Source organism: Tursiops truncatus, chromosome 5, assembly GCF_011762595.2.
Source record: "Tursiops truncatus isolate mTurTru1 chromosome 5, mTurTru1.mat.Y, whole genome shotgun sequence".
NCBI lineage: Eukaryota > Metazoa > Chordata > Mammalia > Artiodactyla > Delphinidae > Tursiops > Tursiops truncatus.
Window position 1 is genome coordinate 99,882,320 of NC_047038.1, and position 16,608 is coordinate 99,898,927.

Here is a 16,608-nt window from a genome sequence, read left to right on the forward strand (position 1 = left end):
AGATGGAAAACACTGTTCTAATTTAAGCATTTCCTCATGTGTAAAATGGAAACATTAACCTCCTTATAGAGATGTTGTGAGAAGCATGAAATAATGTGTAAGAAGAATTAGAAGAATACACAGGTTATCATAAAATCTTATTTGGATATGATGATAAATTTAATTTCACAAAATCCCAAGAGGATAAAAAGACGCTTCAAACATGAAAGCCAAGAACTTACCTGACCAGAGGATGCTAACAAATTAATTGTTGTCAGAAGCATCCAACCTCTACTGGCTTCTTCACTCTGATTGATTTCCAAGAATTGGACTATGGCCCGACTTGCAGCCTCTATAAAACCAAAGGAAAGTCATTAGGTGGAGAGAAATCACGTACAAAATATGTTAAAGAGAGCAATGTTTTAATGGTATATGTAGATGTCATCATATCAATACAGAAATGTAAAAATCAACCTATATATTTTAGGAAAAGGTACGTCACAAACTAGTCAAAAAGAGTCATGGAACAGGGGAAATTTGAGTTAAACCTGCCTGTAAAAGAAGTCTCTCTAGAAACTGGGAGGGAGGGATGGAAACAGAGAGATTAGGCACACTGTATTAAAACAAAAGTGTGGCTAGAGGAATGATCAAGAGGAACAACTGTAATAACATAGGGTTCACATTCTAGAAGAGCATATGCTGAGAATTAGAGTCTAATATCAATAGTAGTGACAGAAAATGCCTACTTACGAAGGAAGGTAAGCTAAGGGCTGTCTGTATTTGACTCTTTGGGCAAGAGGGAGCAACTGTAGTTTCTAGAGCAAAGTAGATGTTGAAAGGATTATTTTAAGACTATTAATTTAGAGTGATGTGTATGACAAACTTTAAGGGCAAAGAGATTGATGGGGGAAACAAATTAAGAGGTTGGCTCAGTGATACACACAAGGGGTGACCTGAACAGCTGACATTAGGAAGAGATAAACAGTGAGGGAGTCATTCATAGAACTGTAGTGTTGGAAGAATCTTTGAAAGTCAACTTAGTTGATTATGTTTTTAAGGATAAGGGAAAATGGATAAATCCTTAACCATGCATTTAATTTTATCAGCACAGAGTTCATCAATTTTTACATTGTAATAGTAGATGAATTAAAGTCAGAAAATAAGTCCAATCTGTTCACTGTAAACCAACATGTTAAGTTACTAAACGTATACTTAACACACGTCATAAAGACACAGGATGTAGAATAGAATTTAGGTTACTTTAGAGGTATTCTTTCCTTTAAGACATTTAAGACAATCAAGATAAAAGTGTTTTATTCAATAATTGAATGATACAAAACTTACACATGATACTGTGCTGGACATATTTCATCTTTATATACTTCCATTTGAAAGAACATGTTAAAGGAAAATTTTTTAAGATACCTTATTTTTACTGAGTCTTAACTGTACAACAAGCACTGTTTTTTTTTTTTTTTTGCGGTACGTGGGCCTCTCACTGTTGTGGCGTCTCCCGTTGCGGAGCACAGGCTCCGGACGCGCAGGCTCAGCGGCCATGGCTCACGGGCCTAGCTGCTCCACGGCATGTGGGATCTTCCCGGACCGGGGCACGATCCCACGTCTCCTGCATCGGCAGGTGGACTCTCAACCCACTGCGCCACCAGGGAAGCCCAACAAACACTGTTTTAAGTGCTTGCAGATTCAACTCATTTAATCTTTATGTAGAACCCTGTAAGTTATTTTCTATTCTTAGACCCCTTATTATAATATAAATTGAGAAATGGAGAGGATAAGTAATTTGCCTAGAATCAGGGACAGAACTTATATTCAAATCCAGCCTGCTTAGCCTGTAAAAGATAGTGATAAAAAAATTTTACTGGAAAAGAGAAGTCAACAGAACCCTGGCTTACTTCGGGTATTCAGTATCTGGTAAATGTTGAAATTACTGTATTCATGCTCACTAATTTTACAGTCTCTTGCCCCTCTCTAGAAAACAAGCACCGTGGGAGCAGACTTTGTCAGCCTTGTTCAGAGCTGATCCCCAGTACGGAGCACATCACTGGCAATAAGTGGGCACTCAATAAACATCTGTTAAATGAGTGAATAAATCAACCCAGGGAGATCAAAGAAGGACACATTGAATTCAACTTCTCAAGAACGTCAGGAGGTTTGCATTTATTATGGGTAACAGAGATTCCTGAAAGTTTTGAAAGGGGAGTAATACAAAGAAAGCAATGTTCAAGGCTGATTAAATAGAGAAAGAAGAAAACAAATAAAAGAATGCCATTGAGAAACCATCTTTAGCAACCATGGTTTAAGATCATTGGCAAAAACTAACCTGCAAATTTTTCCTGCAAGCCTACAATGGACCCCAGCCATTTGCTATATAACACGAGCAGTCTTTCCTTGATAGTAATTAAACGCTCATGTAAGGAAAACAGCTCCTTACCAGTTGGCTAAAATTCTTAATCAAAGGCTGACATGCTATGTTTTCATTTCCTAGGCTTCTTCGTAACCAGGCGACTTTGGTTTGAAATTGTGCATTTCCAATTTCGTAACTCAACATCTTAAAAAAAAACACCTGCAGTCTTCAAATTGCTTTATTTTACAATTACACAAATGTAATGAAATTCTATTTCATTAAAAAAAGAAACATTGATTGGTAAATCAACTGATCAATACCACCTATGTCTCTCACAGAGGGAAAAAAATATTTTGAAGAACTAAGCCTACTTTAAAAGATAAACGAATTTATCTCCCTGGTAGAGAATCTAGAAACCTACAGATAAGACACATTTTGAGTGACTCCAGATTCCACCCATAGTACTTAACACTATTAACATTAAAAGAAGTTTGGACAAATATGTTTTTTCACTGCTATTCAACAAGTTGCCAATTATGAACAATGAATGCCAATGGTTATTTTGAGAACCAAAACACCAAAAATGTACTCTTGGTTTGAAACAGTTCCATATATCTATCTGATCAATGGCATTTACAAAAGTGTGTGGTTTCTTTCGTTTTGGTTGACAATGAACATTAAGATATTCCTCAAGATAAGAAAAGACAATGTATTTTCAAAAATGTCCTATTTGTTATTAAACATTACAACAGTTCAGTAGATTGCTGAGCTGATTAAATGAGATAATACGTATGAAAATAAACCTTGAAAAGGATCAAGACAGTATAATTATTAATGGTGTCCCTTTAACAATTTTACCAACTTAATAATAACAACTGCTCTTTTTGAGAAGAAGATAGAGACTTCAGTTACATCAGCAATAATGTATAATTATGTTATCTGGCTTTGAATTACAGGTGCACACAAAGAAGTCTTGACAATAGTTGTGGCTGAATAATACAGGAGAGATTGGAAACTCTCATTGATAAAATAGACTATCTTTACATATCAAACATATTCAGAAGAACTATTTTACTTTCACCTACTAATTTCAGTAGGTTGCCATACAAAACAACTTGATGGGATCTCCGAGTTATCATTTTAAATAAATCAAGAAGCTCATTGTAAAAGTATGTAACATTTAGTGCTATCTTTAAAAAGTTATGTAGACAACATATTAAACCTCCATAAACCACAGAATTTCTTAAAACTTTGAAAAACGCTCCTAGTCAAAAAATAGAGCATTATGATCTTTTATTTTCACCAATTTTTAACAAATACAAATTTAAAGACTGATTTAACTTAAGATTATAATAAAAAGAACATATTAATATCAGCCCATCTTGAGAGTTGCCAATCATTTTGATTTAAGCTTTAGCTTTCATGCTGCATTACAGTACGCATAGTTAGGCCAAAAAAATGCAGAAATGAAGTTAGTAGAGCTCATTATTAGATTAAATAAGAATATGTAGACGGTTTTAAAGGAAATGTTAAGTTCCCAGTCTACACTGAGAGAGTGTAAGTAAATTCAATTAGACTGCATTCAGAACAACCAGAACACAAAACGTATTAATAATAAGTGTAATACAATATTTTTTCCTTTTGCAAAGTCCATTTAAAGCATAGTCATTTTCAAACTTATGCTTCAGGATGATAATGTGAGACACATCAATAGTACTATTACACTTTTTTCATTAACGAAGAAACCAAGCCCTAAACGCCCATTCCCACCCCTCCCTTCCAAAAAAAACCACTTCCACGTTAGTGAGAAAAATAGTATTAGGACTCATAGCTTCCATGCTTCTTTCAATTTGATAATACATCATCACACCTTGGGAATGAAATTACCTGAAGGTGTTGTGGCTTTGAAATCCTTGGAGGACAGCGGGGCACACTGTTTTTCTGTTTAAAAAGAAAGGCTGGGTTGTCTAACTGGGGATTCACTACATTATACTAATCCCACCACAAGATGCTGCACCAGGTGCCAACTGTGGTCAGCATCATTTGGCTTCTCTATCACTGGGCCGCTGCCCAGTGGGCATTACAGCACTGGGCTTAACAGTGGTACCTAGCATGCAGCAAAGTCATTAACAATAAACTGAAGATACTATTTTTACACAGGTGGGAATTTTCTCTTTCAATGACGTAAAATCGACCATGTGACTGACCTTAGAATTAAACAGACTGCATGGCTGAACTTAACAAATAACTAGAAGAGATAGGGAAAAGTCTTAAGCCATGTCCTGTACACAATATGGCTACAAAATTATATATTTTTTCAAATTAGTTGAAAGTCACTATAGATTTTTAACAAAACCACAGGGAGGCTATAACCAAGAGAATTAAGAGAGACAGAGAGAAGAGGACTACTGTATTACAAATCAGCCCATGTACCCACTTTGCACATTGACCTACCTAAAATTTTCCATTTTTACTAACTTCTGATGGATAGATTTAAACAATATAATTGCCAATAAGCATGGTTCCTACTGAGATATCTACAGTGAATGTTAGAAGTGATCTGGTAAAAAGACTTGATATGTGAATGGTGATTAGGTAACAAACAAAGTAAGTATTTCACACCGAATTCAGAGGAGCTCTGGAAAAATAATCTTTCTCTGATGCACAACAGATAGAGCCAATTTTCAAAAGAATAATAGAGGACTCATTCCACCTGCTTCTTTTTGGAGAAAAATTATGTTCATGTAAATCATAACAAAAATTACTTTCAATGAAAACTTCCTATAAAATAAAAGGTTATGTGAGGTACTGAAAGCAGCCAAACTCATAGAAGCAGAAAGTGGAACGGTGGTTGCCAAAGGCTGAGAGGAGGAAGAAATGGAAAGTTGCTGATAAATGTGTATAAAGTTACAGTTGTGTAATATGAAAAAGTTCTAGAGATCTACTGTACAACACTGTACTTACAATTTACTGTACTGTACATGTAAAAGTTTGTTAAGAGGGCAGATCTAATGTTAGTGTTTTTACCACAATAGAAATCAATTGATCAATCGGAAAACTAGAATGGGATATGCAAGAAGAAAGATGATTCAGGATGTACCTAGATCCTCAACATCTAGAATTTTTTACTAGAAAAATCAAAATATCAAAAAATCTCCATGAAAGTACTTTTGATAACAGCACTGATCAAAAGAAACTTCCAATGTTCAAAACTAAAAATGAAAGAAGAGAACAAGGATTCCAAAGGCCAGAGTTCTTCAAGGCTGACAGAGGAGACACTCCAAAACTATGCTTTTCTCTCTTAAACATCAGTAAGCTGGCTTTTCTAACACTCTTCTAACTCTTAAAGCATAATGGGGTAGGGGGGAGCACAGAGAAATCCTATGTCAAAATCAGTAAAAAATTTTTTGAGCACCTAATCTGTGACAAGCATTCTTTTACAGGGGTGAACACAAGAGACAATAACATTAAATAAGTAAATAAACAAGGTACTTTCAGATGACACCAAACCTCTAAAGGAAGTATTTAAGGTGACTGAATAAATACTCACTGGTGTGGAGATACAGGATAAAAGATCTATATTTGAGATAGGGTGATTTGGAAAGGTTTCTCTTGTGGAGATAAAACTTACACAAAATTGAATTGAATCTCACTGGATTCTGAAGTTAACGAATTTCAAAAGTTTAAAACTAAAACTTACATGGAATCACATGATATGAAAAAATGTATCTTAAAATACCTGGCAAACAGTATGTCACCAATGGAAGAAGGAAGGGCACAAGGGGCTCCCTCTATGTTTGCAACTTCCTGTGAGTCCATAAATATTTCAAAATAGAAAGTTTAAAAAAAAAAAAACGTATGTAACTATTATTGTAATTAACAATGAGACATCTCCTCCATTTAAGATACTCTTCATTATTTCCCTATGGATATAAAACTGTAAAGAGATTTAGGAAAACAAATCTCCAATGTAGAAAAATGTTTTTCTACAAACATGCAGATTAGGTATTCATAAAGACAGCAACAGTGAACAGAGTATAAATAAGCTTTGGAATTTTTTTTTCTAATCTAGGGCTGTCACTCAAAAAAGAAAATGCAGTGACAGGAGTCAACATGTGACAAAGAAATTTCCCTTCATACTACCTATTTAAAATAGCTAAAAGGCATAAAACACAGAAATCTTATATTTACGACAAACTTTTCACTTGTATAGGAACAACTGGAATCAATAAAGATAAAAAAAGGATGCAATCCCATTCTGGTGGAGAAGGGAAAAGACAGGAAGTTTACCTTAAACTATCTTGACCATCTCTCACCAGACTTGCTTCAAGGACTACAAATATAATTAAAACTGCCTCATTTTAAAATCCATACATCAATTCATATAATGTACAGCTTCTGATTAAGAGATTTTGTCCTCAATCTAAAAATACTTTAATGGCTGTTGCTCCAAAGACTCCATAATGGGTCCCCCGTTAAAGATGGAAGCTTGAGCACATGCATTTATCTCCTCTGTCCTGAAACCTCACTGCTATAAACTGAATTGTGCCCCCCCAGAATTCATATTTGAAGCCTTAGTTCCTAATGTGATGGTATTTGGAGATGGAGCCTTTGGGAGGTAATTGGGTTTAGATGAGGTCATGAGGGTGTGCCCCTCATAATGGGATTAATGCCCTTATAAGAAGAGACACCAGAGAGCTCTCTCTCCTGGAGGTGAGGCCACATTGAGAAGGTGCCATCTGCAAGCCAGGAAGAGAGATCTCACCAGAAACCAATCATGCTGGCACCATGCTCTTAGAATTTCAGCCTCTAGAATTGTGAAAAAAAATTCCTGTTTTATACTGGTCTATGATATTTTTGTTATGGCAGTCCAAGCAGACTAATACACCCACTAAAATTGTTGTTTAAGGATTTTTTTTAAAAAATCATAAACCCGTAAGTACAAAGAAAATAGGAAAGGTGAAAACAACAACGTTTTGGATACTAAAACAGCAGAGAAATTAGTGGGAACTGATTTAGCAGACTCTAGAATCTTAAAGCAAGTACAAGGAAAACACAAAAAAGCAGCTAACTACAACACAACCTCCAAGAGGCTCAGGAATTGGTGGCACTAAGTACCTTTAGAAGCAGAAGTAAATGTGGGACTGTACACAGAAGGACTGGTGAAGTCTGTGTAAGAGCAGCTAGACCCCCAGATCCCCACTACTGTGTGGGTAGTAGACTAGAGATTTATTCACTAAAAAGAAAAACAGAGGATGTTTGGATTGGGGTGGAGGAGGGACAATGACATTAAACCAGGCACAGTTGTGGGCTCATCATGAAGATAAAATAGAAGCTTATGTATTGATACTAAATGTTGAGGGTCCTCAGACACTGGCTTCTAAAATGTTCAGAGTCAGACATATACTGTCTAAGTAAACACTGGACATTCCTCTCTGGGGACTCTGTCTAGCTCAAGGGAAAGATGGTCAACAGAATGGCTCAGCAAAATGACCCTAGGCTGAGGCCCAGGCAAGCTCCAGCCACAATTACAAAGCTACCCAGCAACTTTCCAAGATTCCATTCTTATACAGCAGTAGAGGGCCAAGGATGAGACACAGGAGGACATTCTCCAATATAAAAGAGACAAAAATAAAGTAACAAAAAAGACTACCTGAAAGAAACAGACTGTGGAGGAAGATAAAAATCTGAAAAGAAATTTTAAAAAAAGAAAAGAAAAAGAAACCTCAGAGAGTTAAGAGAAGCCATGAAAGGAAAGCAAAAGACATCAATAAAAAAGAAAAAAAAATCTCTTAGAAATTAAAAGTATCGTGTCACAAATGGGGGGAAAAAAAAAAAAACCCATGGAAGGAATATATGGTAAAACCAAAAAGCTCTCCTAGCAAAGAGAGTAAAAAAGCAAAGACAGAAAATAAGAGAGGAAAGATAAGAAAATGAGAGGGACAGTCTTAGGGGTACACGTGATAAGAAAGAGAAAACAGAGGGGAGGATATTATTATATAAACAATTCACAAACCTTTCTCAAAATTAAAGGATATGAATTTCCAGACTAAACAGGTCCAGTGAACTCAGCATAATGAATAAAAATAGGTCCACTCCAAGGCATGTTATCATGAAATTTTAGAAGAGGAGGGCCAACGAGAGGATTCTAAATGCTTTTATAAAACACACACACAAACACACACAATACAGGCCACAGAGAAAGAATGGAGAATTTAGGTAGCTTCAGACTTCTTACTAGGAGTATAGGAATCTAAAATATGATGGAGAAATTATTTTTAAATTCTGAAATAAAATGATTTCCAATCTAGGACCTTATATCCACCGAAAGGAGGATAAATGTAATGTGAGCTGAGAGATTTTCCAAAATAACCTTGGGAGTTCAACCTAGGCTGCCTGGAGAAGGACCCACTGACCATGTTCCCAGAGGTGCTGCACCCAAGCTTAATTTTCTATGACACGCGTAGCTTCCACTCCCTGTGGGAGGGCCTGTAGCTTCCCCTGAGCCCCCAAGTCTCCTGGAACTAAACAGTTAGCATTCTCAAACAACTCCTAGAAACATCCAATAAGAACTCAGATTCAGTACTCAAACAGCTTAGATCACAAACGGTGTTTCTTCACCATTATGATTGCATTCATGCTTTGGGTGGGGAATATCCCAAGCACACTTCTGTGAGATAACGAGGGTGATGGATCTGTGCCTTCTTTTCTCTTGCTGAAGCCTGGTTCTACAAGTTCCCCTTTCTGCAATAAAGCCATCCTGTATGATGTGATAAAGTTTGTTCTAAGCCCCGTACCTGAAAGCTTGTCACCTTCCATGGTTAAGGGGAAGGAACTCATTTTATATAGCAAGAGTCAAAGGAATTTTCACTCACAGATTTCTAATTTTTTTTTTTTTTTGGTGATACGCGGGCCTCTCACTGTTGTGGCCTCTCCCGTTGCGGAGCACAGGCTCCAGACGCGCAGGCTCAGTGGCCATGGCTCACAGACCCAGCCACTCCGCGGCATGTGGGATCTTCCCGGACCGGGGCACGAACCCATGTCCCCTGCATCGGCAGGTGGACTCTCAACCACTGCGCCACCAGGGAAGCCCTCACTCACAGATTTCTAAAAACAAATACAAAATCCAAAAACCAAAATAATAACTGCCCTGCATCCTTTTTCAGGAGGCTGCTGGAAAAAATATTTTACCAAAAATGAGGAAGTTAATTTGAGAAAAAAGGTGACATGAGATTTTGGAAACAGAGACTCTATCCCAAAGAAGTGGAAAAACATCCCAGGATGAACTGAGTGAAGATGAAAAAGTGACAGTTGTCCAGCTGGCCTAGAGAGCAACTACTACAGATTAAAGCAGAACAGAAGGTTCTGGAAGAGCTATTTGCAAGAAGATGAAACTGACAGAATATCTGATGTCTTCAATGATATTGGAGGAAATTCAGAAAAACAGAGGAGTAGGGGAAGAATGCATAATGAAAATGTAGAAAACTAGTTTTTTTAAAAAAAGGCAATTATTAACTCTGATTGATAAAGGGGGAGAAGTTTTCAAGAAAGAAAGAGTAATCAGAGTATATCATATGGCTCATCTTTGTATAATGTTTTCAGTCACAATAATATAATGAATACTGATCTAATCAAATTATGATAGAATGATATGGGGATATAGAAGTGAGAATCTGTGGGATAGTGGTGAGCTTAAAAGTCTCACTTCTCTTGTGGTAAGCCTGGAGATGGTATCTAAATATGAAAAATCAAGGGCACACAGTATAAGCACATTAGTTAGAGACACAGAGGTAAATATCAAAAAAGTTAAGAGACGTAAAAAGTCAGTGTATCTTAGGAGTGCAAAATGAGGATGAACCAGGATGATGGAAGGGAGATACTGTTTTTAATAAACCTATAAACTATTTGACCCTTAAAACCATGCACCTATATACTTTTAAAACTAAAAGTAAAAACTAAATTAAAAAATAGGATTATAGGGCTTCCCTGGTGGCGCAGGGGTTGAGAGTCTGCCTGCTGATGCAGGGGACACGGGTTCGTGCCGGGGTCCGGGAAAATCCCACATGCCGCGGAGCGGCTGGGCCCGTGAGCCATGGCCGCTGAGCCTGCGCTCCGCAACAGGAGAGGCCACAACAGTGAGAGGCCCACGTACCGCAAAAAAAAAAAAAAGTATTATATAACAAAGGCATTACCGTTACAATTGGAAAGATAATAATTCAATGGGTGGAAACGATAAGTGATTTTTCAAAGAGACACTAGAAACAAAACTTAAATTATTGATTTCTTGGTCTAATGCTTCAGTAGGAAAGCTATCACTCAACCACTAAAAACCAAAGCAACAAGATAAAAATTAAGATAAAATCCTTCAAACATATTGCTAATTTAGAAAATGAGTAATGGTAATTAAAATCAAAAAGTTTTATTTTAATCTTGATTAAATGGGATGATACTTTATGAAGTTTAAAATTACCTAATTATGAATAAGAATAGTTATTCAGGCAGCATTTATAAAAGGCCTACTGTGTAAAGCACTGTGGTAAATAAAGACTGTAGGTTATACAAAGACTCATAAATAGTTTATGGTCTAATAGAAAGATAAAGATACATATATAAACACCACTCGTGAAGCTGAGTAGTTAAGAAGAGAAAACTTTTCCTTTGATTAAGGAAATCAAGAAACATTCTATCTAGGAAGTGTGACTTAATCCAAGCTGAGAAGATTTAGATGTACTAAGACGGGGAGAGATGCTCCTTCCTGAATGAAGCATCACAAGGATAGAAAAAAGAGCACAGAAATGTCTGGGACTATAAGTAACTCATGATTTGGTTGAAATATAGAAAAAGGAAACAAGAAATTAAAAAGGGTATGCAAAAATGGTGGGTATATATATGTATTTCCAGGTCCTGAGTTTGTGTTGAATGTCATGCTAGGAATTTGGATTTTGTTCAGAAGGAAACAGAGTGCTGTTAAAAGGGTTAGGTCAGGGGTGGTAGTGGTCCAAGGAAAGTAGTCTTGGGTAGAACTACTCCACTTGAGAGTAAAAGGTGCTGACAGTAAGAATATGACAGTAAGAATGGGAATGGGGACTGGTACTGAAATCCATGTGCTTAAAATCAGGTCAATTTTTTGTTAGATTTCGACACCACTTTTACCAAACTGTCCATTCAAATAAATCAGTTTTTGCTGGTTTCTGTAAAAATACCTGTGGATTTGTTTGATGCTCTCCTTCGAATTTCTGTCACCATCAGTCGTGAGACTTGTGTTGTGAACTGCAGAAGATCAGAAAATTTTTCTGTCATTGTATTTGGCGGAGCATTTCCAAAAACCTGTGATGAGAAAAACAATTTTAATACAGCATTGTCAACTTTTTTCTTTCATTATGTGCTTTTCAAAGTGTGGTATGACTTGAACATCAAATAAAAGAAAGTATGCTTGCATAGTTACTTCGATCTGAATAAGTTTAAAACATATCTCTTTCAATAAATGCCATCTAACCACATTTTCTTATACATGTAAAATAATTTGTTGAATGAATAATTAAATAAACAAAATCTAAAAGCCAAAGACCAGTTATCTATAAAATTTAAATCAAACTTACTAATAAACTTTAGAAAATATAATGTAAATATATTTTCTAAAGTTTATATTTAGAAAATAAATATAAACTTCTAAAGTTTATAAATAAATATAAACTTTATATAAACTTTATATTTATAAATAAATATAAAGTTATAAAAAATATAAACTTCTAAAGTTTATATTTAGAAAATATAATGGTAAAAGCAGGGACTTATCTAATGCTAAGTCCTGGGCTGAATACAGAATTTACTAAACTCATCTTATACCTCAGAATTTCTGAATTCTAACCATAATAATTCCCAAAACAAGACTTAACGAAAAGACTAGAATAAAAATGAATGAAAGGGTCATGAAATACACTTGTCTTTACAAAAATCTACACTAGATGAACTTTAGAATAAATCATTCTTAAACTGGCATAGGTTCAGCAAAGAGAATGAAAAAACTAAAACCTGGACAGACTGTCATAGGAAAAGAAATAGTATATTATAATAGCTATATAACTAGATGCATCCTGGAATATTGTTTTAAAAATGTTTTTTATAGTGGGACATCCCTGGTGGCACAGTGGATAAGACTCCATGCTCCCAATGCAGGTGGCCTGGGCTCGATCCCTGGTCAGGGAACTAGATCCCACATACATGCCGCAACTAAGAGTTCACATGGGGCAACTAAGGAGCCAGCAAGCCGCACTTAAGAAGTCTGCCTGCCACAACTAAGGAGCCGGTGAGCCGCAACTAAGGAGCCCACCTGCTGCAACTAAGACCCAGCGCAACCAAATAAATATTTTTTTAAAAAAATGTTCTTTATAGCTAAAAGAGAATTCTGTGTCTCCTAAAACTATTATGATAGCCCTCTACTGTAATATTAACTAAACAATATTTTATATTCTTGTTATCTGTTCAAATGTCACTGCAAAGGGAGGAAACGTATCTTACCCGTCATTGTGTTCCTTGCCAAGCTAGCACCCTGCCTTTTACAGGGATGTTCCCTGAATATGGCTGTTTGTTTGTATGCTGCCTGCCCCCACAACCAAATTCTAGAAAATGTTTAGGTAGCATGCAAGGACACAAATTATAATATGAGAATATAAACAAAAAGTAAGAACAAAACCAATCAAATAATAAAACCAAGGCTAGGGAGGTAGACTGGGGGAAAAAAGTCTATATTTGCCATATTTAGTCATGAATTTTGGCTCAAACATACAGGAGAGAAAACCTCATGAACTACATGGTTCTCAATGTCCTTAGGTAAGGAAAACATATATTTAACGAAGTACCTCTATTCTTCATACCATAATGTAAAGATTTTCTTCCAAGGATCCTATTAAAAGGATACAACTTATAATATCCTTGTAATAGGAATGTTTCTTACATTCTTACAATAGACAACATGTTTCTTACAATCACCCTCAAATTGAGCTGAAAGTATCAAACAAATGATAAATCAGTTCTACAGGTTATACTTTTAGCCAGGTAGTCTGTTCTTTAACTTGACACACAATTTTAAATTATCTCAAAGAACAAACAAACTGTTCTTTTCAGGAACTCCTCAATAAATTGTTTTTCTGCTGAGATTTTGATAAATGTTATGTGCTTACAGTTAACCTATGTCGCCTGCTAAATACCCATAGTCTTTAATAAACAAATTGGAGATAGATTAGAAATTGAGAAGCCTCAATTTTAAATTTGAGCATACTTTCAAGGAGGAGAGATTTTACCCGTCACTCTCTCTTGAAGTTTTTATTAAATAATTTGTGTCTTAGAAAAATAAAAAGAATGGCCAATTTATTGACCAAATTTATCTCACAGACTTAAAAAGTATGCCCAGTAAGCACAGCCCTGTAAGACTACATTAATATCAAACCAAAGCAGTTTGGTTACTAAAATCAACCTCGCTTGAAGTTCACAGTTGATTATGACAAAGTTTATTCATTCCTTTCTTTCCTCCTTTTTTAATTTTTTGGTCCATATAAAAATAACATATTGCAACTCAAAGTGCATCTTTTAAAATAAACCATCAACTATCTTTATCAAATAAAATATCTACACCATTTGGTTTCTAGTGAGGAAGGACACATGCTTGAATAGCCATTCTACTTCCACCCAGAGATGAGTATGTAACTGCCTAATGAAGGTGTTTACAAAGCAATTGTATATTTTGCTCAGGCAATTATTAAGCCTTTTGACAAACTGATTTAAAGTAGATAAGTATTCCTATTATTCAGAATATACTGATGTATATTTTGCTCCTAAGAATTATTAAGCACTATGTTATCCTAAGAGTAAGACAACTTCATAAAATAAATAGCTCTTTTCTTAGCATAAACATATGGTTATTCAAGCAGTCTTCACGCTGGGTGGATAATACACTGTTAAAAATGCAACTAACTTTTCATACAAATCCTGATATTTACAGCTTTATTTTCATAAGGAAATTTTTTTCAAAAGCTGTGTTGTTTGAATTGACCAAGCCAAATGTTACAGAAAAAGGACCATGTCCTACTTGCTAATCTGAAATGAACTACTGCTTCTTTAACGTAAACAATCTTTAATCTAGTGATCCAACACTACTGATTGATTCACTCTTTCATTTATTCACTCATAAATATTTACTGGTCTACTATATATGCCAGGCAATATTTGGAACCTTGAATACAAAAGTAAATAAAGAACTGTGAATACAAAGGCAAATAAAGCAAATATAATTCCAGTTTTCACGGAATGTACATTTTAGCACAGGAGACAAAAGTTAAGCTATTTTAAAAATGAAAATTATGTTGGATAGTGATGCATTATAAAGGAAGTAAACAGGGTAACTGAAAGGGAATGCCTGGAGTGAGAAAAGGTTATCAGAAACGCTCTCTGAGATGACACTGACCCAGAAGGATGATACTGAATAATGAAAAAAGGTCACAATTCAAACAGCCAAGGAACGAGGGTTCCGGGCAGTGAGAAAAACCGTGCTAAGACCGTGGGCAAGAGATTGGGAGCTTGAGAGATCAAAAGGCGTGGGTGGGGCTTCCCAGGTGGCGCAGTGGTTGAGAGTCTGCCTGCCAATGCAGGGGATGCGGGTTCGTGCCCCGGTCCGGGAGGATCCCACATGCCGCGGAGAGGCTGGGCCAGTGAGCCATGGCCGCTGAGCCTGTGCGTCTGGAGCCTGTGCTCTGCAACGGGAGAGGCCACAACAGTGAGAGGCCCGTGTACCACAAAAAAAAAAAAAAAAAAAAAAAAAAAAAAAAAGGCGTGGGTGAAGCTGGAGTGTTTCCAATGAGAGGGGAAATGCAGCAAGAAAAGGCTGGAGAAGTACAGGGACTAAAACATGTATCTGGCATTTTAGATAATACTGAATGTGTAAGGCAGTAAAGAAAAGAGATTTTTTGGTGACTGACTTCAACAATTAAATCTAAAAATATTAGGTATGTATTCACCACCTTCCACAAATAGTGGGAAATAGTGCTTCAATCATGCATGTAAATGTGCACCACAGAGGATGGAGCACAGAGCTGGGATTCACCTTCCCACCCACAGGGACTCTGGTCAAAATTTTCTGGTTCTTAGTTCCCTCATCTGTTAAAGGGGAGAGTTGAGCAAGAGAACTGGTCGGTAATACACTCAACTCAGAGGGATGATTCTATAATAGACATGTGACATTCATTACCCAGATGAAAAAAACAGTGCTGAGGAACAAAAAGCCTTTTAGCAAACTTAATAAAAATAACAACAATTATCATATAATGAGGCTTTACAGTGTGCCTAGCACTATTCAAATACTTGACATAATGTCATTCGAATCTCATGAAATCCTACACATTACTCCCATTTTTCAGAAAAAGAAATTAAGGGTTAGAGAAGGTAGATGCCAGGAGGTGGTGGAGACAGAATTCAAAACTAGGTCTGATTCCAAGCTGTGCTCTTAGTCACCCAGTAATATACTGCCTGAATTAAACTTTGCAGGAACCCTATCACTATACCTTTGCACAGTGTTCACCTTGCGAGGGAATTAGCACAGCTCAACTTGTTTTTAGAAGGGTCATTTTAAATATCCACCTAAATAAATTTCAGAAAATTTCCTGGCTGCTCCTCAACTAAAATATTTTTGGTATACTCAGGGGGAACAAATGAATGGTGTTGTATAATGGCATGCAGGAAGCAGCGGCTCAATATATATTTGTTACCAAATGAAGCTATTCAGTAAAATTTTATTAAATATTAGTAAAAGAGAGGTAGGAATTTTTACAAAGTTTTCTAAAATGGTGTCTTTTTCCCCCTAAATATACGTAATATCTAAAATTAAGTTACAGAGTATATGAATAATTTGATATATCTAACAGATTTTGAAAATTGACAGTGAAGATGTAATTGCATTTACCAATTAATATAAATCATTACATTAACACTTACAGTCTTCTTGTTCTAAGGACCACGAACTTGCAGGAGAAGAAAATGAGAAGGTGTATCTCAGTCCCTCTCTCTCCTTCTAGGGTACACCCGCCTCAAAAGAACATGTACTCTCATCTGCTCTGAGTGTGGCTTGCCCACTTTTGCCAATGACTGGGTAAGTAAGCTTAACGATATCAAGGGTGAAACTAGGAAGTCCTTTGTTGCACAGACCTAAGCTCCATTCTCCAATATTGGTACTATGCAATAAGTAACAAAGCTGTATATTTGTAAACATAAGTCTCATA

General features: G+C 36.1%; 1 protein-coding gene across 8 annotated transcripts in view; it reads right to left on the reverse strand.

The window, feature by feature from the left end:
- The window catches only part of WDFY3 (WD repeat and FYVE domain containing 3), a 264,702-nt gene that overhangs the window by 153,652 nt on the left and 94,442 nt on the right, over window positions 1-16,608 (reverse strand). For all 8 annotated transcript variants that reach the window (XM_073805420.1, XM_073805422.1, XM_073805421.1 and 5 more), the window contains 2 exons: window positions 11,545-11,668; window positions 222-331 (listed from right to left, as the gene is read on the reverse strand). In XM_073805420.1, the coding sequence (XP_073661521.1) occupies window positions 222-331; window positions 11,545-11,668 (234 nt within the window). The remainder of the gene's footprint in view (window positions 1-221; window positions 332-11,544; window positions 11,669-16,608) is intronic.